Source organism: Primulina huaijiensis, chromosome 11 (genome assembly GCF_012295235.1).
Source record: "Primulina huaijiensis isolate GDHJ02 chromosome 11, ASM1229523v2, whole genome shotgun sequence".
NCBI classification, from domain to species: domain Eukaryota; kingdom Viridiplantae; phylum Streptophyta; class Magnoliopsida; order Lamiales; family Gesneriaceae; genus Primulina; species Primulina huaijiensis.
In genome coordinates, this window is record NC_133316.1 from 20,940,186 (window position 1) to 20,964,310 (window position 24,125).

Sequence of the window (24,125 nt, forward strand, 5' to 3'; positions counted from 1 at the left end):
GCTCGTGCGCATTGACATGTGTAAAACAGGTGCCGTGGTTGTTCTAACATGGAGTCACAGTTTCAACGAAAGTTATCAAAAATCAAGAACCAATTAAAACACTCTTTTTATAAGAGACTTTAGAAATTTATTTTGGTAACGCATATTTTCTGTTCAAAATACCCATTATCTAGAAATGCGATTAGGCAAGCATTAATTAATGTTTGGATTTGAGCAAGTAAAATATTTTGTTTTTTTAAAAAGTAATAAATTATTTTTTGAAATGATATTATGCATATGTAAAATAGAATTCACAGTGAAGCTTTATAACATCCACTTTTGAAGTTCAAATTGAATTGATGAGAAAATATTCACTTAAAAATAAATTAAAAAAGAAGATTCAAGATAAAAGGGCCTTTGCGAGTGTATAACAAATTTTAGTAAATATTTAAATTAAAAAAGTTTTAATAATTTTTTTTCGAGGTTTTTTTTTAATTCCATGGGGGGCATTCTTGGACATGGATCTCATATTTTTTGCCTTTTCAGGAGAATATTTGATTTTTTTTAATTTTTTTCTAAAATAACTTCCAACAATATATTTTTATTAAAATATTAATTATATAAATCCTAATTGTTTTGATACAATATTTAGTTTCAAAATAATTAATAATAATTATAAAATAATAATAATAATGATGATGATGATGATAATAATAAAACCTTTCCTAGTGAAAGTACCGCTCCATCGCATCAGCATCACTTTTTTCTGCCAAAGTTTCTTCACCGTCACGTTTACAAATCTCTCCCTCTCCAACACCGTAAAGATTCGACAAAGAAGAACCGACAAACTGTTCGATGAAATTCCCGGACCAAAGTATGCAGTATAAGAATCTCGGGAGATCGGGCCTGAAGGTGTCCCAGCTCTCCTATGGTGCTTGGGTCACATTTGGGAATCAGCTTGACGTGAAGGAAGCCAAATCAATCCTCCAATGCTGTCGCGATCATGGAGTAAACTTCTTCGACAATGCCGAGGTCTATGCCAATGGACGGGCGGAGGAGATCATGGGCCAAGCTATAAAGGAGCTTGGATGGAAGCGATCGGATCTCGTTATATCCACCAAGATCTTCTGGGGTGGGCCAGGGCCTAATGACAAGGGTTTGTCAAGAAAGCATATAGTAGAGGGAACGAAGAACTGTCTGAAGAGGCTGGATATGGAGTACGTTGATGTGCTTTATTGCCATCGGCCTGATAGCTTCACGCCTATTGAAGAGACTGTGAGGGCTATGAACTTCGTGATTGACAAGGGATGGGCTTATTATTGGGGAACTAGTGAGTGGTCTGCTCAGCAGATCACTGAGGCTTGGAGTGTGGCTGGGAGGCTGGATCTTGTGGGGCCCCTTGTCGAACAGCCTGAATACAATCTTCTTTCCAGACATAAGGTAACACTAGAGAAAGTAATGAATCTGGGCTGGTGTTTGTATAATTTTTGTTGTTGTTTGTTGAGTTGGGCGAATTTATTGCATAAAAAGTACTCCGGGTTCTTAATCACGTGTTCAAGTCCTTTTTTTTTTCAATTTTTTTTTAACATTATGGTGTGGAGTGTGGACCATGTTATTTGTAGCTGTGGGGGAGTTTTTGTAGGTGTTATTGGGGGATCTGAAAGCAAAATTTTCTTCGCTTGTCCTGCTGGTTGAGATATGGAGTCATAAGAATAGAGTAGTAGTCATTCCCTTTTAAACTTTAAGCAACTCAATGTCTTCATCGTCAAGCAATGACACTTTTTCTGTATACTTTCCCCAAAAAGTTCATAACATATCGCATAGTAGTACAATGCTGGCACTTAAAAGCTCGGAACTTGATGCTTATCAAAATAAGCTCGGAACTTTTGAGTGAATATATCATGAATTAGAGGCTGTACTCGCTCCATTTCTATTGGTGAGCACAACTGGTTGTCTTTCAGAGATTGCAATTCATATTTTATATGGGTTGGGATTATTCTATCTGCTGTTTCATTGTCTGCTGCCACATGAAACAAATAGCTAAGCAGCATTGTATTACGATATAGTTAGGCATGACAGTGGTGTTATACTAGTATTTGCATATTGATTATCAAATGACAGCTCTCTTTCTGTTGTAACATATTTAACTTCTCGTGCTAGCATTAAAACCCATTTTGAGGATACTTGTGCTAATGATTTATTACAACCAACAAGACCTCACATTTTTCATACATCTTAGTGGGACATGAAATCTCAACTAAATGGGCTTCTTTTCCAAGCGGCTAGAAGGGTAGACCCAGAAAATTGAAGGGGGAGGAAATTTTATTTTCAGAAAGATGAACAAAAAATTATATAAATTTTTTTTAAAAAAAATCTTGTGAGAAGGTTCACCTCCTGCCAATGGGGTCCTCATCACGAGAGTATAAAATTTATGGAAGAAGTTACTGCTAAAGTTCTATATTCCAGTTGCTCTATACATTTCCTCATTGTATCCTGTAATATGTGATTTCCAATTTCATTTTATTGCTGCAGGTTGAATCTGAGTTTTTACCTTTGTACGCCAACTACGGTCTTGGTCTTGCCACATGGAGCCCACTTGCATCTGGAGTTTTGACTGGAAAGTATACCTTTGGAAATATTCCACCTGATAGTAGGTTTGCGTTGGACAATTACAAGGTAGTGATAAGAACATCAGTTAAAGTTCTGATTAATTTATTACCTACTAGACTATTGTGTGTGGGCTGCAAATTCGGTCTTCAATCTTCTGTAAATTATGTATCTTGATCAAGCTATTTTGTTCCTGTCAAAAATCAAGAACGAGTCATTAGTAATTAATGTATAGAAACGACGAGTTTGAATTGACCAAGCTCTGCTATATCGTCGAACTTAGCTTCAAGAATAGATCGACTCAATTTGACAGAATTGTTTGCTACAAGTAATGTCTCACTTGAATTAAGAAGCTTTGATTTTTAAGTTCAGTTCTGAATTTTTTAGTGTATAGGGCGTTCATTATTCTGTTTGTCCCTCAAAATGAATATCACCTCTGGACATTATCGCTATGATACTCTCTCTACTGTTAATTTTGAGAAATGGTCTGCTCTGTAAGTTCATTGCCACTGTGCATGTGTTATATCATATATGCATGCTGAGTTTTGCTGTTATTAGGCCGGTTTGGATGCAGAAATAGTTGGTCTAAAACAATGCCTCATTAAGCTGGCCAGCTGGTTTTTTTTAACTTTTTTTTTCTTTTTCTTAAAAAGAGAGGCAGTTCTATGTTTGAATAGACTCAATAGAATGGTGAAAAAGATATTTTTTAAAGAAAAGTTGAAGCAGGAACCTAAATACATTTTGAGGTTTGTGCTTTTTTAATCGCCTTTTTTCATAAAAAAAAACCTCACAACTCTTTTTGGAAAAGCATTTTTTTGTGATGTTTTGATAGAAGCTTCGGCATCCAAACATGCACATAATTGAACTTATGGTTAGCTCTATTATCTTCACCTTTCATTTTCTCCTCTTGTTATTTGTGTCGAACTTATTTGTGGGCTTATTTCGTTCAGAATCTCGCTAGCAGATCATTGGTAGATGATGTTATGAAGAAAGTGAAAGGGTTGAAGCCAATTGCAGATGAGTTGGATGTAACTTTATCTCAACTTGCTATTGCTTGGTGTGCTTCGAATCCTAATGTCTCATCTGTCATCACTGGTGCCACCAAAGAAGCTCAGGTCAGCTCAGTGATCTTTGTCTCAAATGTAGAAATTAGTTGTCATTGCTGCATTTCCACTATCTCCATTCATAAATGATTATTGCATCGTATCAAAACTTGGGAAATGCATTTTTTGTGTGTGTGTGTGTGCATATTGGTGCCAAGAAGCAACCTTTTCCCCTGCTATATCATAGTGATCGAATGACATTTCTGTTGCTATGGTCGTGAATCCCAAGCCGGCGTAATATTTGGGAGGCAACGATTGTGCATGTTTTGGCAAAATAATGCAAATATAGTACTTAGGCTACTGCATGTCTCAAAATACATTTCTCGAAGTTTTACAATTAGCTATAACTTTAGTAGGATCGAAGGATAAAATCTTTTCATTGTTCTTCTGTACATGCTATTGAACTTTTTCACCAACAGTGATCCTTTATTTTTTGTAATGCAGATTGAAGAGAACATGAAAGCTATAAATGTCATTCCTATGCTTACACCTGCAGTGATGGAAAAGATCGAAGCAGTCGTTCAGAGCAAACCTAAGCGCCCGGATTCATACCGTTAAAACTCATATAGAACTCATCTTTCTGTGTGATTGTGATTCATTTGGATCCCTTGTGAATTTTATTTTGGCTTGGATTGTTTTCACTTGTAGTGTTGTCGTGGGTGTCACTTGAAATTTCTGGCACATTGTTATAAATTCGTTTGAATATTATTGAAATCGTTATTTATTATTATTTAATCGAAAATCTCTTGATGTAAATTTTACAAGTTTTTCATAAATTCGTTTGAGTATTATTGAATTTGTTCTTCATTTTTTAAATCCAAAATCTCTTGTTGTGAATTTTATAATTACAATGACAAAATTATTTTATTTTTATTTTTAAATATAAAACATTACCTCAAAAACTAAAATTTCATTTGGGAAGGTATATCGTTTCTAGGCATTTTAATAATAATAATGAATATAATATAAAAAATTTTATGAGACGGTTGATGAGTCAATTTTGTGAGAGATATATTTTATTTAAAAAATTTATAAAAAATATTATTTGTAATATTAAAAATATTATTTTTTTATTGTATATCCAAATAAAAAGCGACTATTTATAGGAAACGGGTCTGAATTTGAATGTGATGTCAAAGACCATTTTAGTAGTTCGACCTTATCCTAAGTATTATCAAGTAAAGTTGCTTTTGCCTGAATTAAAATTTTAATATTACTCATTATATTTTTTTTATTATTATTATTAATTAATTTTTGAAAACAAAATTTCATATAATATGAATTTATTTTTTAATTATTTGACAATTATAAAAATTAAAAAGAAGAGTGTGTCCCACTTTTGTTCTTTCGATTATCCTCTCACGCTTCCCAACAATCGCACAGTGAGTTTACATCTATCTATAGTTGCGTATACCAACTGTTCTCTGGAATTTGTTGTTCGGAAATGGAGAAAGCGGTTGAGAGGCAGAGAGTTTTGCTGCAGCACCTTCTTCCGTCATTCACCTCTTCTTCGCTCGAAGATATTCAATCTTCAATTTCGGTCAGATTCTTTGTTTTGTGATTGAATTTGTTTTGTTGCTGAATTCTATTTTAAGTTAGATGGATTCGAAAGTTTTGATTTCAGTTGCCTTTTCTGTTAGATTACGTTGGGGATCGGGAAAGTGTTGTTTTTTTGGTTGTCTAAGTTTTGATCCGATCAAAATTAAACAGTTTTCTGATTCCGTGATCGCTCGTATATTTGGACCTGGGATTTTATTTTATTTAGAAAGCATAAGGGACAAATCAGTTAAATTTTTTTTCTTGAAAAAGCATTATCAATCTATTCTTTTCGGGTGTGATTGAATACAAAGAAATAAGAAAACTGACAAAATTTTGATCAGCAATAGAATCATGTTGTACAAGTACCGTCTTTCGTGTTTTCCTTCAAAACCAAATAAAGGCAAATGTTTTTCTTAGTGCTTTCCATCTTTCTTCAATCCAGAGACAGTCCAGGTGTTTCCTTCGAGACAATCTTCTTGGTACATTTATTTTCCTGGTGTTAAAAAACTTTTAAAGACTTGTTAAACCTTAATTGTTTGATATAAAATCAAATCAGTAGAATCAATCTGTATACTGTGTTCATTCCTCTCAATGTGAAGTTTACAGATAAGAATTCATTTTGTGAACATTTTTTGATAAAAGAAGTTTAACAGCATCATAGAACTGAAATATTGGAAATGTATTGAGATGAAACTATGCATATTGCCATATTAGTTGCATAAGTTTTGGCTGGAAGGTATAATATGTTGGAATGTGGGCATGTACGTTGTTTCTTGAATTCACTTATACTCGTCTTTTTTTTGTTCAGCCGTCTGTATGTTCCAGCTGTAGATAGCTTTGTTACATGTACATTGTTGCTTTAGTTCTCATATACCCACTTTTTGTTCAGGCATCTGTATGTTCAGCTGGAGATAGCGCTGCCTACCAACGGTCTTCAGTATTTGGTGATGATGTCGTTATTGTCGCGTAAGAGATCAAATTTTGAACATTTGTGCTACCATAACATTTTTGTGAATAATCATACTATTTCTATTTGAGGTGCCATAACTAAAGAATTTTCATTTTCTTACTTGGTGTATAGTGCCTATCGTACTGCATTATGCAAGTCGAAGAGGGGTGGCTTCAAAGACACCTATCCTGATGATTTACTCGCTCCAGTTCTGAAGGTAGGTTTGGTTCTGTCACAATATGCTTGTTAATTATTGTTCTACTTGACGTTGGAGTTGAGGACTCTGATATATTTGTGTCTTTCTGGCTGTATCAGGCACTGATAGATAAAACAAATGTCAAACCCTATGAAGTTGGGGATATTGTTGTTGGCACTGTGTTGGCGCCAGGCTCTCAAAGAGCAAGTGAATGCAGAATGGCTGCATTTTATGCTGGCTTTCCAGGTTTGTATTCGTACAGTTGTCCTGTAACCCATTTGTTTTCTAGGATATTTTGTTTTCCACGATATCACTGATAATACGGGGTTGTTTCCATGCAGAAACTGTACCTGTCAGGACCGTGAACAGGCAGTGTTCATCTGGCCTTCAAGCTGTTGCTGATGTTGCTGCAGCCATCAAAGCTGGGTTCTATGATATTGGTACATTTTGTTGCTTAAAAGTTCCTTGTAAGCCAACATTATTGTGAACTTTTTCTCTTTTCATGGGTTAGCTAATTCTTTTCCATCACATTTTAAATAAGGGATTGGGGCTGGGTTAGAATCAATGACTAGCAATCCTATGGCCTGGGATGGATCAGTCAATCCAAGAGTAATCCTCCTTCTGTTGTTCCCTGTATTAGATTGAGTTTTTTTGTACATGATTGAACTGTTGAACTTGAAATGTCGATTACATCCCAGGTAAAAACTATGGCTCAAGCGCAAGATTGTCTTCTTCCAATGGGTATCACTTCGGAAAATGTTGCCCATCGTTTTGGTGTCACGAGGCAGGAGCAAGATCAGGCTGCTGTAAGTTCAATATATCCGTCAGTTGATGGTTGCATCAAAGCTGACAATGTCTTTAATGGATTCTAACTGTATTTAAGGTTGAGTCACATAGAAAAGCTGCAGCTGCAACTGCTTCAGGAAAATTCAAAGATGAGATAATACCTGTGAAAACTAAGGTATTACTTTTGTCAAAACTTTTCATTTTATTTTGATACTTGTTTCAATTTTTAAGTTCAGTTACCGCCATTTGTTGGTAATAACATCTATTTGTTTGAAACAGCTTGTGGACCTGAAATCGGGGAATGAGAAAGAAGTCACGATATCTGTTGATGATGGCATTAGACCTAATGCTTCACCATCAGATCTGGCAAAATTGAAGCCTGTTTTCAAGAAAGATGGTTCAACAACTGCTGGTAATTAAGATCTTTGTGCAACGGTTCCTCATTTAGCATGGATTATGTTATGCTACTCTTGTGGTCTGGGTCTCAGGGAATTCTAGCCAAGTGAGTGATGGTGCTGGAGCGGTGCTCCTGATGAAGAGATGTGTTGCAGTGCAGAAAGGGCTTCCCATCCTTGGTGTATTCAGGTTTGTAAATTTATTGGTTATTAAACCTTGATGTAAATGCTTTATGCTGCAAATAAAAAAGCTGGATTATGTTATTCCATGTGATAAGTCTCATACTTTGCTACTGTCGTAGGAGCTTTTCTGCTGTTGGTGTGGATCCTGCGATCATGGGCATTGGCCCAGCTGTTGCTATTCCTGCAGCAGTCAAATCTGCTGGTCTTGAGCTTGATGACATAGATCTTTTTGAGATAAACGAGGTAAAATTTAATTCCGAAACTTAATGTACTATTCATATGCACAATGGTGCAGATGTTTTTATTCCTAACATGAATGATGCTTTGAGCAGGCATTTGCTTCCCAATTTGTTTACTGCCGTAAGAAGCTGGAGCTCGATCCTCAGAAAATTAACGTTAATGGAGGTGCAATGGCTATTGGACATCCTTTGGGTGCTACAGGTATTCTTCCTCTAGGCTAAATTGTTGATCTAGCAGTAATTTTGGTTGCGTTAGTTCCTTCCGTAAGTATCAATTTTTAATTTTGTCTGTTAATGCTAAATCGAACTCATGTTTGTGGATTCTTTTATACTAAGCCGCACCAAAAATTACTTGGGTTGATGCCATACTACCAAATTATAATTTCTGACTAGTAGTGATATAGATTATTTGTTGTTGATCTTGCATGTATTTATCAAAAAATGTGCTTGATTCAGGAGCTCGATGCGTAGCCACCTTGTTACATGAGATGAAGCGTCGAGGCAAAGATTGTCGCTTTGGTGTGATTTCCATGTGCATAGGTTCGTCTTTTTTGTGAGCGCTCATGTGTATATATATAGTGTGAACATAGTTTTCAGGAACGCCAAATTTAGAGTTGTATTTAAATTTGAATACAGGCACTGGTATGGGAGCAGCTGCTGTGTTTGAAAGAGGCGACACATGTGACGTGCTATCCAACGTACGAACAATGGAAACACACAATTTCCTCTCCAAGGATGCTCTTTAAACTCCATTTAACTATACATGTTCCAATAATATTCGTGTTCGAACTCAGAAAATGAATAATGTCGTGTAATAACTTTAAACTTGTCCGTCGGGCGATTCTGTAATATCTTTGTTGTTTGGCATAACGGACAGTTAGTCTAATATGAAGCATGGTGATATTTAATGGAAAAATGGATTATTTTTGGTTTTGTTTCTTTTGAGCAAATGCCGTGTCCTTTCCGTAACGCTAATTGCTAGTTTCGGATTTAGCACTTGTGAAGAAAAACTTAATCGCAAGCAAAACAAATCGTGAATAAAACAACAGTAAAGGTTTTTCTAGATTTTTTTGATTGGGTTATATGGTAACAATAGTTTTCATAACATTTTTGGAGCAGAGTTTCATAAAGAATTGTCGAGCGAACAGTAGACGCGGCGTTATTTTTTTGAGCATGTTCCATAAGGATTTTTTGTCCATGAGTTATTTGGAGCTCGACTAAGTAAAAAATTAGTTAATTAAACTTATCGAGCCGAACATCCTATCGAACCGAACTCGAGTTTAAGGTTGTTCGGCTCGTAAGAGCTTGGTTAGTTTGTTGTGTCATGAGTTTTTGTCTCACATTGTTATTTTATTGAAATGCAAGTTATTGAAATCCTATAAAATAGAATCATATATCTTATATATTAGTTGATTTTTTGGCTAAAAATACTCCGTTCGGAAAAATGTATGCTCAACAAGTTGAGCTCAAACCAGACTCGTTCAACATGATAAACAAACTATTAACGAACCAAGCTCGAGCTATTCGCGAATTTAAAAATTTTCAAACGAGTCGAGCTCAAATCTATATGTATCTTAAACGAACCGAAGTCGAACCTCATGCTGTTCGACTCTACTAGTTTACATCTCTAATCAAATGAACCATTGGTAAAAAAAAAGCCATAGCTTATCTCTTTTTTTAGGCCACGTTATAAATCCGTGTTTATTTATTAATTATGGTCAATTTAGAGTATTGAATTATTCTAGGCGTAAGTGGAACATAGAAAAAGCGTTGGGATGGAACACAGATAAAGCTGTAGATTTAACTTAAACTTAGAAAATGTCAATAATACAGCCCAACATGTTTATTCAAATTAATTTAATAATATTAATTTTTCTTTACCATACAATGGAATCCCAATTTTCAAATTAATAATTTATATGAAAATAAAAAAGTAACTAAATGTCATTTTTTTTATTTAGAAATTTCACAGTAATAGTTATAAAATAAAAAGCCATCTTTCATTTCATTTCTAATAATTGAGATTGTGACTAATTTTGTACGTCTACTAGGAATTTAAAAATTAATTTTTAAAAGATCTTATCTGTCACCTATAGGCAGAGATAAGTAAAACTATCATTCACGTTATGGTTTTCTTAAACAAATTAATAAGGTTAATTTAGAAAAAAAAATATTCAAAATACCAAATGAGATTATTTTGATTTCTATCTTAATTTGTTGACTTCTTGACAAACCAATAAATACCTACACGTTATCATATCATAACAAGCAAATATGTACATAACTACATAACTGGTATTTTTCAGAACAGAATATCCAACACAAATCTGTTCAATCCTACCATTTGAAGCGAACACATCCCAACAGACTAATAATTTGCATAAAATTCGAAATATATGTTCTTAATTAAGCTTTTATTTCAGAAGAAATTTTTTTGTCAGTCGTTAAATTACTGCAGCATGGTATCCAGGAGGCAAGAAATTTAGACCAAAATAGCATCATATTTCTCAATCTAACTAAAAACAAGATATGTATAGTTATCACCATCAATTCAAAAAATAAACAATTGCATATTTTACAGGACTAATAGTTCCTCGATGCATAGAATTACACTTCAGAAAAGCTACTTGAAGAGTAAAAGAAGTAGTTTCAAAAGATACCTTAACAACCAACGTGCCGTTGCTTTGTAACTTAGTCACATACAAGCAACAAAAAAAGCAGATGAATATGTCAAGTTATAGCTGTCTTGCAGACGGGACACAATGTTCTCCTCCTCAGCCATGGTTCAATACACTGATGAGTGAAGACGATTAGGAATCGACATTTACAAGGTAAAGCGGGAAATCTTTAATTATCTTCACACCAAACTATTTGTGTTTGTGTGTGCGTGTGTGTGTGTGTGCGTGCTAGATGGACATCTATGCATGGATGATTGCACTGAAGATGATAAAACTGGCATGCGGTGATGGATTGGTGAAAAAGAAAAGTTTCTTACATCTTTGTGAAATTTGTGCAAACAAGGGAGATGGCGGATGGTGTCACCAATGGTCGGAGTTTCAAGACAAATTACACAGGCCTCGTCAAAATTGTCACTCTGCAATGCATGGACAAAAAAACAATAAGTAACTTAGAAACAGAAGATGCATGACTTAACACAGGCGATTTCGTTCGAGAAAGACTATGATTCAACAGCAGAATATTCTAAAGATAATTACCTGAACAGTTGATTGTGGGAGGCCATTAATCTGATGAACTGATGCACCACCATGATCATTGTTCTCATCAAGAGCTAATAATGTTTCATAATCATTCCTAACAAAATAATGGCTAGAAAAGCATGAGCAGCCTTTCAACAAACGAGGATTTTGGAAAGTACCCACAAAGTGAAAAACCAAGAAAAAAACAAAATGGGATCCAATAGCCTTCAGGCTTTAATCCTCTACAATATACTACTAGATGAAATTTGTTGTAAAAATATTTTTGTTCATCCAACACATAGTTGTCAAGGGCGCAAGGCGCACCGAGGCGCACAAAGGCTCTGGAGCCTGAGGCGCAACGCACAAGGCGAGGCGCGCACCTTACCGAAGCAAGGCGCACATTATTTATTTTTAAAAAAAATATATTTATCTTAGAATAATATATTAAAATATGAAATAATTAAGTCACAATGTCACACAAAACAACAAATAATTAATAAGTTCATTATAATAAGCAACACGATTAAAATTCTTCAATCATCCAAATCAAGTTCATCTTCTTCCATCGAATCATCAGAGTCCAACTGATACCTGAGCTTTTTTCAATAAATGGTTCTTGTCCTTTCTCTTGTTCACGCTGTCACGTTGTTGGCTTCTGTAATTCTGTTGCAGTCTGCACACTTCTGCTCTTGTCACCTTATGATATTTAATTTATTAACTGGGCTGCTAGGGTTTAAGGTTGGGTTGGGCCTTTTACATTTTAAGTTAATATTAAAAAAAAAACAAATGCTACTTCTCTGTCACTGAATTTTAAAAAAAAAAGGCAATCTCAGGCGCGCCCGAGAGCCCTTCCAAGGCGAGCCGAGGCGCGCGCCTAGGCTCGCCTTTGTAAATCGTTGCGCCTCACGCCTGGTAGGGCCTCTCGCCTTGAGGCGCGAAGCGCTCGCCTTTGACAACTATGATCCTACACGTCAAATAAGAAAGGATAATCATATCCAATTCTCCACTTTTATCGGTCTCTAACTCCTAATACATATAAACCTCATAAACCGTGAGCATTGAGATTTTTAAAAACTTCATATCATTTGAAATCGAGAACTCTCTCTTATCGTTCCATGATTGTCTATGATTGAGGTGTAGCCTCCATACAATTATCTAGCCACACAAAATAGAAGGTTAATTCTCCTTAAGAATTCAAAGTAGCTTCAGAACGAGGAGCAAGCAACTGCCTAATTATGCAAATCACGATGCAGCATGAAAGTGAATTTAGGTAGCTGATATGAAGCTTGTAAAGAAAAAGGGGCAACCCATAATTTCATATCATCTTTGGCTGTCAACGAGCATTTGACATAGTTCTTCTGTGATCACTATGTCCTTGCGCTGACATTTCACTTGTCAAAATGGTGCACAAAATCTCAGGACAATACTCACTCATTAAAGTCACGACGAGTTATAAGGCTTCCGGTGCCAACTTCCATGTCACTGAAAGCCTCTAATGTTTCCAGCATATGCATTCTCTGCAAAAAAGAAAAATAATAAATAGGAACCCCCATAACTTGAGACCCATAACTACATTATCAAACACACTCTTGCAAAAATACAAATTAAATCACAAAAAAAAAAAATCATTTAAGTTTAGCAACAAGATTCTAGGCATACAACTGAGAGAGTGAAGAAACAATATGGATCAATATCTTCCATATTTCCTCATGCATCAACTCAATATAATGGCTTTAGATAGTCCACCCAGCTATCAGTTACATTTTGAAACTTGTTTTTGTGCAACAGCCTAAAAATACACTGTTTCAAGGACAACGTTAAATCAAGAGGTCAGCTGGCAAATGAATAGCAAAATATCCTCAAAGCTACCAGCAACTGCAGCTCCACACAAACAGAAACAGCCAAGCCAACCCTTCCATATATAGGTATTTCAACCATGATATCCAAGTGCAAACAAGCAATATGCCATCAAATCTTCAGTGATTTAGTGACCATGCAGCAGTTATCATTACATCTCAATTAGCCGGTTACACAACTCTTCAGATGCAACAAAAGGTGAGTGCTGATTGAAACAATTAGCTAATCAAACCATTACAAGTAATACCCAAACCAGTATAAAACATTCCAGCACAATATATTCAACTGAATTATACTGATCGTCCAAACTCAAAAGGAAGACCAAACATATAGTAACTCAATCTTACCATTTCAACATCCATGTTTGCAGGGAACATAGAAGTTCTTCCTCTTGATGGCAACAGAGTACGTGGTTGCCCAGGAAAACGGGTCCTCGGTCTCGTCATTCTTCCCAGTGTAGAAGCACGAGCTTGAGATCCTCTACGCGAGAGGTTTGAAGAAGACCGAGACTGGGATTGTCTTCGCAAATTGGACATCAACGAACCTCTCTGCACAAAAGGTAAAAAACTTCTCAACTAAAATATTTAGCACAAAAGGAAAATGATAGCAGTGATACACGATTTAGAAAACAGCCCAAGGACCAGAATATTAAGGTAGTCGAATAGATTAATACATGAATTGAACAAGGAAGACAACCATAGAAGGTTTAAATGAAGGTAATTACAGCCAACTCAAAATATGAAACAAACCATCCCATGTAATCAAGAATGCTATATTATAGTCAAAAGGTTTTAATGTTAGGATGGCAAAGGGAGTTCTATGCGAGCAAATGCATCTACAGAACAGGAAAGCTTTATAAGTACATAATCCATCGGTTATTCGACATTACAGTGAATGTTGGGATATAAAAAGATAGTATATTTAGAAGAAGAGCAGACCATATGTGAACGTCATGGACTCAAGGTGAATGATTTATTACACAAAAATAGATCGAACAAGAAATGAACAACTAGAAAGAGGTCGGAATAACAACTGAAAAAAAAATTAGATGTTACAAGATTGCATTGTACCTCAAAATTCTAACAAATTCAAATAAGAACAACCAATAATTTGTTATATCAGTTGATAGTTGTTTTGATCATCAAATCCAACACATTCTTCATAATCTATTAATTTATTTAATACAAATAAAGCATACGTAGAATGAAAGTACATACGACATTAATAATAGTGTATTCATGCATAAGATAATGTCACGTCTCTCATACACAGACCTTACCAATAGGATTTTGTACACCAAACAATGAATGGAGACATGCCATTAGTTCATCACAACAGATCTCCCAACGGAAATGAGACAATGTCAATATATGTGCAGATATACACATGCACGAGCACAAAAACATATGATACATATACTAGTACTTTTTTAATAAGGAAACAAAGGGGAGGTAAATAAACAAAGGGGCGGTAAATCCTGCACGCCAGATAAGTTGCTGAACAATCACACAACAAATACATAAGGGTGCAGGTTGAGCAAACTCCTGAAGTTCTTTGAGTTGTAGATGTTCTAGTTATTGTGCAACACAATATCTTACACTAGAAAAGGGGTTATTTGAATTGTCCTGGCGCTGCAAGACCATAGCTGTGTGCGTATCAACCTGTCATCGAATTTAAAACACATAACAGAAACTAAATTGAATGTCTAATAAGAGGCAAAAGATATACAAAAATTCTGAGATATAGATTTGTGAACAAAGGAAGAACCTGTCTAACTCCAAAAACTGGCAAGTCATTGTACAGTTGTTCCTGAAGTTCACGAGCCAGAAGCTCATCCGCTTCAACCTGTTTAGCCCTAGCAACTTCATCATGAATATTAGGTTTAAAATCATTAACATCAATAGTTTGATGTAAATTGGCCACATCTCCAGACATTGATCTTGAATTTGATTGTCCAATAAATGAACTGAGAATCACAACTTCTGTATCGTCAGAGACCGATGTTGAACATTCACCAGAATAACTAGATGTGGTTTCCTGTTTCTGCCTTTTGGTGAATGTGTTAGCGGAAGAAGGATACATATTTAACAGTCCTAATCTAGCCCGAGGAAGGGGCATTGTTTGTCTCAAAGGGAGAGTGGAAACATGCTCAGAGGAAACCAAATTTGAGACTTCAGAATCGTCATCAGCAGCAGCAACACCACTTCCTGTCTCCCTTTTTGCCGTCCTCTTCTCATTGTGTTGATTCGCATACTTTGGGACTTCTATTTCCCTCTTTATAAACTGTTCCTCACCAGTTGATGAGGACCACAGTTCCTGGAAGTTATGCGTACTTCTCCGTTTACCTGATTCTTCAATGTGTTCACCTGAGCCCCTGACATGATCGCTAGCTTCTTTAGCCTTTCCATTGAAACTTGAAGAGCTCCTGCATGTACATAATATTCCTTTAACTACTATAACACTTAAATTTCAGAATTTAGCGATGAATTCCTTATAAAAAAAATGAAACTTTCAACCTCACAAAAATAATAAACACTAGTACTAAAAGTAACTGCTACAATTTATAAAGTTCTCGTTCTTTCAGTTTAACAGATAAAATCTCCAACTCTTCCCTGCAATCCTTCAACCAAATGAAGTATTTCTGCACATATATTTTATCATGCACAAACAATTGGCACATACAATAACCCATTAACTGCTATATCATCGTATTCCAAATTTGCTGGCTACCTATAACATCAGTTTTGGATAATGTATACTTTCAACTCAACATCGTGATTTAACTCAACAGATTTGAAAATAGAAATTTGTGGTATTTCTGAAATTACATTTGAAATAAACATTGAAATTTAAATGTGATATGAATATAATATAAAGATATGTGACAATGATAAAGTGAAAAAAGGGAGATAAATAATGACTTCAAAAAAAGGAGAAAAATACGTGATTGTGTTATAAGAGCTCGTTTGGCCAAATATCTTACAAAATTTTAGAGCTTATTTTAAAATTACACTGTTAAAGCATAAGGATAAAATAAGTAGATGCAGAGAAGAAAAATAAATTAAATTAACCAGAGAGAAAGTTGACAGAGAAAATGGGTTTAAGAATTATTTGGGATAAAATGATAACCATCAAGATTATTTTGGTTATTCTGGATACAAGATATATAATTTTAATAAATATGTTGATATAACTGTCTTTCTTTTTAAATCATAGCGGCCTATTTTTAAATATCAGTTACTCTGCACACGCGATGCGTGTGTGTACAATCTTTTTTAACATTATCGATGGACTAAAGTGAAATTTGAAAAATAATGGAGGGACTAAATTGATATTTGAATTGTTGAAATAAAAAAAATAAAAATAAAAGTATGTGTTGAAATTTTTTTAAAAAAAAACAAAAAAAAATATAATATTAGTATCATATAAGGGTAAAGTTGGAAGAAAAGTTGGCGTCCTTCCTAAGTGGTTACTATCATGTCCTAATTCTTAAATATTATAATTCTTTTATCTTTTACAAGGTTCTACTAACATCTACAAGCATCTAATAATTTCCTGCACGTGCATTTAGTCGGGTTGATGAGATTGCATGTATAAATATTATTGTGATTGTTAAAATATTTGAGTAGGATGTGAAATAATATTGAATAAATAACAATATATTTGGTTTGATTGATTAAATTGGGATATGACAATAAATTACAATTTTGTATTTTTAAATAGTAATGAATATAAATATAAATAAAATAGATATATGAAAGATAATATTGTAATCTTTCGTTTAATGAATTGATTAATGTGAGATAAATAATTAATGATTTAATTTATGTGAAATAATTAATCTATACACAAAATTGTAACCGAACATTTAATTGGATTAGATAATTAAACAATTCAACCTTTATCAACGCAACCAAACATAACCTAAATTTGTTATTAGACATTTTAAAAACCTTATTAGCTGAGCTATACAAGCTCTAAATGAGTTTTGGAATAGCTTACTTGAGGTGTGATATCATGGTTAGACCGAAACTTAAATTGAATTTTCCAAGTGTAGATTTTTTTGGTGTACCAGATGAATCTTTGAGTTGAGTTGAATTTAACAGAGCCCAAAGAAATGGAGCCTACTGCCTAAATCACCTGAATCTTCTCTGGTTGCTTCCCCCACAAGATTAACATCATCCACAAATCTATTATGATTTTCTTACTCTAAAAGGTTGATTTAAAAAAAATTAAAGCTTATTCCTCATGTGCATCTGTTCTCTCCTGTTATCACCCGAGAGATTATACATGAAAATCCCTTTCCCACGGAGAGCTCATTCAATATAGCACAAATACACAAATATTGACTGCAATCAACATATAATCCTCACAAGCATCTAAGCCATACATCCAATACGTATTGATAGTGAAAGATGGAGTGTATTTCAGATCTTTTTTTTTGTCTCCGTAAGCTAGACTAGAACAGAAGAAGATAACAACTTTCACAATCATGAATTTCTCAAGAAATTAGATGAGCAAGAATGTAAGAATTAGCAAGATGATAAAAATTATATTAGATTTTGAAATACATAACCTTTAATAATTAGAAGGTGCATAAATGTCGAAAACATATCATGTAAAATTAATGTACCACAAAGTTCGGAAAATTATGAAATCAAGAAAAATGGCAGGCCTTTGGAAACTACAATGACAAGAAAAATTGAAAGTTATGAGGAGAAAGAGACCAAACTCTTGGTAAAAAACATATAGAGATGGAGTCGACTACCATGTTGATTCATAGACATTTAAAATTTTCATCTGGCTAAAAGGTACATACTGTAAGCACCCTAGGTCCCTAAATGCAAAAAATAAATTCAAAACATTTAAGATATCTGAAAGTCTATCAAATAAATACCTGGTAGGTATATTCTTGTTTTTTATTTCAGGATCTTTGGATGTGCATGGATATATAATCGCTCCTTTTCCCTTTCTATTGTGGGAATTGCGACCTTCAGAAACCAATTCCTTAATATCAAATGGAACAGGCAGACCTCCAGAAGTTATAGCATCATTATCATCATGTGCAAAACCATTATTTCTTTTCCCAGCCGACTGTTTTGCTTTAGCTATGTTATTGGGAGATATGCATCCGTTCCGCACCAATCTCTTCTGCTTGTTTACTCTAGGTGAGACAGTGGGATCATGACGTAGAGAACCATCATCACCAGGTTTGTTTCGAGCATTGTCAACAAACTCACTACGTTGTCCATAACCATTACTTGAGATAACTTCAGTCATATTATCTGTTCCTTCACTGGCACTGCTCCTGACAGTCGATTTCAACATGTCCTTTGAAGAAGCCCCATTTGTTGATGCTGATTTTCTACTACACTCAAATTGACCACTGCCAGACATTCCACCTGGTAATGCATTTACATGTTCAGGAGTATGCAGACTCATTTCTGTCAGATCTACAAAATAATGATCTTGAAATGAAGAAGAATTACATTTATAACTAAATGATGGCTTTTCGGTCTGTAGATGTTGCGGGTGACTAGAATCATCGGTTTGGTCAGTAGGTGTCTTCTTCCTAAACAAGAGAGGGCTTTTAGAGGAAAATGAACTTGCCATAGAAAAGCCCGCAGAATTAATGGGGTGTAGGGAGTTGCTGGAACTGCTAGCACATTTTGGAAGATGTGAAGGCTGTCTTTGGCCACCACTGTCAATGACCACTGACTGGGGATTATTTTTAAAGGAGAACGAACTTGCCATGGAAGGAGCTGCAGGATTCAAGGGACGTAAAGTGTTGGTGTAACTGCTAGTACATTTTTTAGAATGAGCAGATGGTTTTCTGCTTCCACTTTCCACGGCCAATGGTTGAATTTCATTCCCGTTTTCACAAAATTTTTGCTGTACTAGATGAAAAGGGACGTGTGAACCATGTCTTTCCTCTTTGACACTACTCCTCTCACTAATCATTCGTTTAGCTAATCTGTCGGGAGTATCGGGGACATCCACCCAATCATCAATGTCCACTGTATTCATACTCTGCAGGACAAACCAAGCCATATTAATTCAATTTAATTGACAATAATCAGGAACATTATAAACACCACTTCTACCCGCAATAATTTACACCATCCAGAGTTCAAAACAGCATAGAATAGANAAAAAAAAAAAAAAAAAAAAAAAAAAAAAAAAAAAAAAAAACAAACGAAAGACACATGATGAAATTGGAAACGAGCAAGAGAAAAATGCTAATGCTAATGCTAGTGCGACAGTTGCTACAGCTACATGCAATGGAAACTCATTGCGCCAATAAAAGGATTGAGGAAAAAGGCATACACTACACATACACTACAAAGTATACAAAAAACTAAAAACAAAAATGAAATACAGAGCAAACGAAATCATAAACAAAAAGAAGTATAAAGATTCAGCCAAGATAAACTCCAAGCGGTATCAATAGATAAACCGGAAGTCATACCCAATATTTGATGACAAATTTATCAGCAAATCGACATCATCTTGGATAAATATACATAAAACATTTTTCGTCTTTCTGGTTTCTGGATAAGAAACGAAGAGTTTCTGTACAGTTTCCAAGATCGACGAACATTTACTTCCAAAAAAGAAAAGAAAATCACACCAAATTCAACATTTTGAATAACAACCAAGAAAATTGTGAAAAAAAAAGTATAGACAAAAAGGTTCAGACCCTTATAGACGTAAGTCCCAATGGTAGGTAGAACTCAACCGTACTGGAGAAAAAGAAAAATATATCAAACACTAATTTCAAGTTCTCGAACCCCAACCACACGGGGCACGGCGATAATCTAACAATTAACTCCAGCAATACAATTTTATTTCCTCAAAAGGCAAAACGATTCTCACAAATACACCCAAGGATTACTAAAACTATTCAGATTCTCAAGAATTCGATTTCTTTAAAATTTAAAAAATTAAATAACTGACGAAAAAAATAATAGAAATAAATGACAAACCTCGATCATCTTCTTGTCTTCCTCCTTTCGGGACTCGGAAAGTTATGAAAGACGGCGGATGAGAACATACTGGACTGGACTGTGCAGGAGAGCTTATTGGGCCCATTTGTGCGGGCCAAGGCCCAAAATGGAGAGTGCATTATTTTTGTCGTCGTTTTAAAGTTTTTCTTACATGGGGTGAGTTTGGATTGCATGATAAGAAGTTGATTAATTAGTAGTCATTCATTTATCATTTGTTTGGTTTCTTATGTTTTAAATTATCTCATTGGCCCGGATGCGGCCCGCACTATACATACAAAAAGAGAGATAATTCATTTTGTTTTTTGTCATGTGATTACTTCTACACAATATCCGTGTAATAACTCAAGCTCCAGTAAATGACGGATGATTGTATATGTACCTAACTCAATCTCAAAAAACTAGCTTGAGAGAGGATGATTGTCCAAATTCATATATACAACTCTCAGTGATATGAGATGACTAACCATTATCTTGAAAATCCCAAAGACAACAACAAATCAAGATGGAGATCTTTCTATGTATTTAACGATAAACTTTACAATAACATCTTAAACAATTTACACTATTTCTTGATTTGCTTGGAGCCTTGGACCACATTGATATCTAATGAAACTTAGTTAGTTCACAAAAAATGTTATAGTAGTATTACACAAACATAAAATAGCAATAGAAATATTACGAGCAACCATTGAAGCTTATGCCTATAATTTTGCTTCCTCTTGCTTTTGACCAATTATATTAAATTAGTAGAATATTGACCATATAGTCTTCCTTCACCAATTTTCAATTCAATTGTTTTCAATTTTCAATTATTTTTTCAATTTTAAAATGACCAGATTAATTTAGCAATTGATTTTTGAACAGGTGGCCGTTCAAAATTTAAAAAATAATAATAATAAAAAGAGTTGGTGAGCTTCATTGCACGAGACCCACCAACATCACCACACGAGGATAAATCCACGTGTCGTTTCCTCATCTCTTGGAGAGGCGAGTGAACAAAAAGGGAGAGGAAGATGCACTTCCCCGCCCCCGTCGGGCATGTCCTTACGTTACATTTGGTCGTTTTCATCATATTGCTCCATTTGAGTGTATTTTTCACTTTAAAATATAACAATTTTTGTGTAAAATATAAATTAATTAAATAAAATAAAATCACACACTTAAATTATTATAAATTTTTTTATTCTAAGAAATAATTAATTAGAACTTAATTTGATATAAAAATAATTAATTAAATAAGTTTATAAAATTAAATTAGTAAATACAACAAACGATTTAGTAAAAACAATATAAATTAATTAAAACTTATTTAATGAAACTTATTATTTATTAAAATTACCTTTATCGATTAAATTAAATAATAATGTATTTAAAAAAACAACAATAAAATTTTTTTAAAAAAACAATTAAATATTGCTTTTTTTTTATTACAACGCACGCTGGGGAAGTAGATCGAACCCGGAGAGGGAATCAGCTTAAGCTGGTGGGTGAGACCATTGGACTAAAATCCGGTCTCAAATATTGCTTTACTAAACCTAAGGTAGCAGCAGCTATAGTGTTATGCCATCCCAACCTTACTCTATGATGTCCTCAGTAATTTATTATAGTGTAAACAATAGTAATTATTCATTAAATTATTTTATAATTTGTAAATCTACTCAATAGGTTAATATCTAATGGTGCGATGACATAAACTTCTTTCGATAAGAAATTCGATCCCACGTTAAAGAAAATTATTTTATAAAAGTACAAAATTCGAGGAATGTTTCGTCTTTGCGTTTGCCACTCATTTTTACTAAGTTTGTGAAACACAACAAAATATTATTTACTCCTCCTTCCTTCCGTCAAATATATTTTTTCACAATTTAATATATCACAATGCAATTATATTTTCTTAAGTTTAACTTTCTATAATTTCTTAAAATATTTTATTACGATATTATATTCAATTTAATCAACCAAGCATGTTCCAAATTTGAAAATTTTGCATATGTATACCACCAAAACGATAAATCGGATGATGAGATCTGAGTTTCGCGTACTGCCAAAAATAAATAAAAGAAAACACATCACGATGAAGTATCTTTGAAATTAAGCATGTATGCTCCGTAATAATAAAAAAAAATGATTAAAATAGATTTAAAAGCTCTGTTATTCTGATATTGATAGTTACATATACATGGATTCCTGACGTCTAGACGCTGGATGACCATTCGTTGTCCCAATGTTTAGAAAGATGATATTTCTGAGCGCTGTTAAAAATATCAACCGCATAGGCTGCCTGGTCGCAGCCTAAGCACCTCAAAATCCACCTAGAGGGCTTTTTAATTTGATATATATTATTTGTTAAATTTTTATTTTAAAAAAAAAATCAGCAAAATTTTCAATCAGTTCATATAGGATAAAGAGGATAAAGATTACATTGATTTTGAGTTTGAATCCGATATAGAGAAATTATTACAAAATTATGGATATAAACAAGAAGAACAAGATATTTAGGTGGTTAGATGGTCGTCCACTTACCCATTTTTAGAACACTAATTCCTGGTTACAAATTAAATAAAAGATATGAGGGACTCTCAAAGTTAATTGCTTGTAAGAATGGTTAATTTACTTTTTTTTTTTTTTTGGAAATAAAATGGTTGGGTAAGATTTATAATAGTTAGGCACCTACTTCTATTATCATATGCACATTGCATCTAGCCAGAATATGATTCATAATAATTCATAAATCATGCATCACAATATGAAACTATTAATTATGCACAATTACTCACATTTGGACATAAAATTATTCAAGTAATTAATTAATCTCGAGCATGATTGCTTAGTCGATCCATCACCGAGTAATTCAAAAGGTTCGATTAATTAATAATCCATTTGATTACTAATCAAATTCCAACCTTAGACTTTTTCGAATCGATCGAAAAATTAGCGTTGTCGTTATAATGATTAATTTTCGAGTAGGTCTCTTGTGAGACGGTCTTATGAGACGGGTCAATCCTACCGATAGATATTCACAATAAAAAGTAATACTCTTAGCATAAAAATTAATATTTTTTCATAGATGACCCAAATAAGAAATCTGTCTAACAAAATACGATCCGAGAGACCGTGACACACAAGTTTTTACCTTAATTTTCATGTTTCAATCGTCTCAACCATCCATTTAAAAGTGTCAAGGGCACAACTCAAGCTCTAATTCGACGCCTCTGTTTTGCATGTTTCCACCGGGTTGTTGGGGAAAATTGTATTATTTAATATACACACACACGATTTAATTTTATTAAGCTATTATTATAAAATTGTATTAATTATTTAATATATGCGCGCGCACACGCAAAAATTTATAAGTTTTATTATATTTCCTGACATAATTGTTAGTTTTAATTTAATTTTTCATCTTTCCTTAAAATAAGCTATTATATTATTATATTTTACTATTTACACTCAATTTTAAAATTTCAAATTTCAAAAAGTCTCATATAAATTTTTTGTTATAAATATTGTGATTCCATAAACGTTTCAAATTCAAATTATTATATAATATACACAATATATAATAATATTTATTAAAAAAAAACTCAAACAAACACATGGATCACATTCTCTAATAAACTTTTAAACATATTAAACACTGATAAATTGTTACCTACTAATTTTTCTTGTAGTTTTTGACAACTAGACTCTAGTTGGGCAAGTATTTTTAAAATATTTTCAGTGTTTTATAAGTGAAAAAACTTAAATTATGGGTGTTGGATAAGATTTTTGCAAAAATTTTATAAAAATATGTTCTCCACGTATAATTTTAAAGAATAATTGGAAGAAATTTTTTTTATATTTTAGAACTTTAAAATCATTTTAACTGTGAAAATAATAATTGTCAAAATATGTATTTATTCTTACAACAACTTTTAAATTTTGTGAAAAAAAATACTTTTATAAAAATATTTCAATTAGTATAATTTTCTTATCGCATCAAATAATTCCGCATATTTGGTTTCTATTTACCCATCGCCATCCCTTGTTCATAAATTTTTTTCACAAACATATATATCCATTATAGATGGTTTGTTAGGCTTTCATCC

The 24,125-nt window shown here is 33.7% G+C and overlaps 3 protein-coding genes across 5 annotated transcripts; 2 read left to right on the forward strand and 1 right to left on the reverse strand.

Annotated features, from left to right (window-relative positions):
* Window positions 1-713: 713 nt before the first annotated feature.
* Window positions 714-4,419, forward strand: LOC140989069 (probable voltage-gated potassium channel subunit beta). Its single transcript, XM_073458251.1, has 4 exons — window positions 714-1,419; window positions 2,512-2,655; window positions 3,537-3,701; window positions 4,134-4,419. Exons 1-4 carry the CDS (start codon window positions 835-837, stop codon window positions 4,245-4,247), a joined length of 1,008 nt encoding a protein of 335 aa, XP_073314352.1. The 5' UTR covers window positions 714-834; the 3' UTR covers window positions 4,248-4,419.
* Window positions 4,420-5,016: 597 nt separating this feature from the next.
* LOC140988755 (3-ketoacyl-CoA thiolase 2, peroxisomal-like) lies at window positions 5,017-8,908 on the forward strand. Its single transcript, XM_073457813.1, has 14 exons — window positions 5,017-5,229; window positions 6,118-6,194; window positions 6,310-6,394; window positions 6,493-6,619; window positions 6,715-6,813; window positions 6,915-6,982; window positions 7,072-7,179; window positions 7,257-7,334; window positions 7,439-7,571; window positions 7,648-7,744; window positions 7,857-7,980; window positions 8,070-8,178; window positions 8,433-8,516; window positions 8,613-8,908. The coding sequence occupies exons 1-14, from the start codon at window positions 5,134-5,136 to the stop codon at window positions 8,720-8,722; spliced, it is 1,395 nt and encodes a 464-aa protein (XP_073313914.1). The 5' UTR covers window positions 5,017-5,133; the 3' UTR covers window positions 8,723-8,908.
* A 1,571-nt stretch (window positions 8,909-10,479) lies between these two features.
* LOC140987857 (uncharacterized) lies at window positions 10,480-20,177 on the reverse strand. Of its 3 annotated transcripts, none has more exons than XM_073456562.1 (9): window positions 20,017-20,177; window positions 17,928-19,060; window positions 14,798-15,455; window positions 14,629-14,691; window positions 13,378-13,578; window positions 12,605-12,690; window positions 11,192-11,288; window positions 10,972-11,070; window positions 10,480-10,769 (listed from the first exon to the last, which is right to left on the reverse strand). In XM_073456562.1, exons 1-9 carry the CDS (start codon window positions 20,023-20,025, stop codon window positions 10,707-10,709), a joined length of 2,409 nt encoding a protein of 802 aa, XP_073312663.1. In that variant the 5' UTR covers window positions 20,026-20,177; the 3' UTR covers window positions 10,480-10,706. The 3 variants fall into 3 exon arrangements, with proteins under 3 accessions (XP_073312663.1, XP_073312664.1, XP_073312665.1); XM_073456563.1 differs by lacking the exon at window positions 20,017-20,177 and adding an exon at window positions 19,731-19,987; XM_073456564.1 differs by lacking the exon at window positions 14,629-14,691.
* Between the last annotated feature and the right edge of the window lie 3,948 nt (window positions 20,178-24,125).

What these genes read in the sequence shown, in the direction of transcription:
- LOC140987857 (XM_073456562.1), bottom strand. An exon ending in CAGTTTTTGGAGTTAGACAG is followed by an intron (nt 14,692 to 14,797) that starts GTTCTTCCTTTG and finishes ATTCGATGACAG; the next exon opens with GTTGATACGCACACAGCTAT. An exon ending in CAAACATGGATGTTGAAATG is followed by an intron (nt 12,691 to 13,377) that starts GTAAGATTGAGT and finishes TCTTTTTTGCAG; the next exon opens with AGAATGCATATGCTGGAAAC.
- LOC140988755 (XM_073457813.1), top strand. Translation starts at nt 5,134, where the DNA reads ATGGAGAAAGCGGTTGAGAGGCAGAGAGTTTTGCTGCAGCACCTTCTT. An exon ending in AGCTGGGTTCTATGATATTG is followed by an intron (nt 6,814 to 6,914) that starts GTACATTTTGTT and finishes ATTTTAAATAAG; the next exon opens with GGATTGGGGCTGGGTTAGAA. An exon ending in CCCATCCTTGGTGTATTCAG is followed by an intron (nt 7,745 to 7,856) that starts GTTTGTAAATTT and finishes CTACTGTCGTAG; the next exon opens with GAGCTTTTCTGCTGTTGGTG.
- LOC140989069 (XM_073458251.1), top strand. Translation starts at nt 835, where the DNA reads ATGAAATTCCCGGACCAAAGTATGCAGTATAAGAATCTCGGGAGATCG. An exon ending in ATCTTCTTTCCAGACATAAG is followed by an intron (nt 1,420 to 2,511) that starts GTAACACTAGAG and finishes TTATTGCTGCAG; the next exon opens with GTTGAATCTGAGTTTTTACC. An exon ending in TTGCGTTGGACAATTACAAG is followed by an intron (nt 2,656 to 3,536) that starts GTAGTGATAAGA and finishes TATTTCGTTCAG; the next exon opens with AATCTCGCTAGCAGATCATT.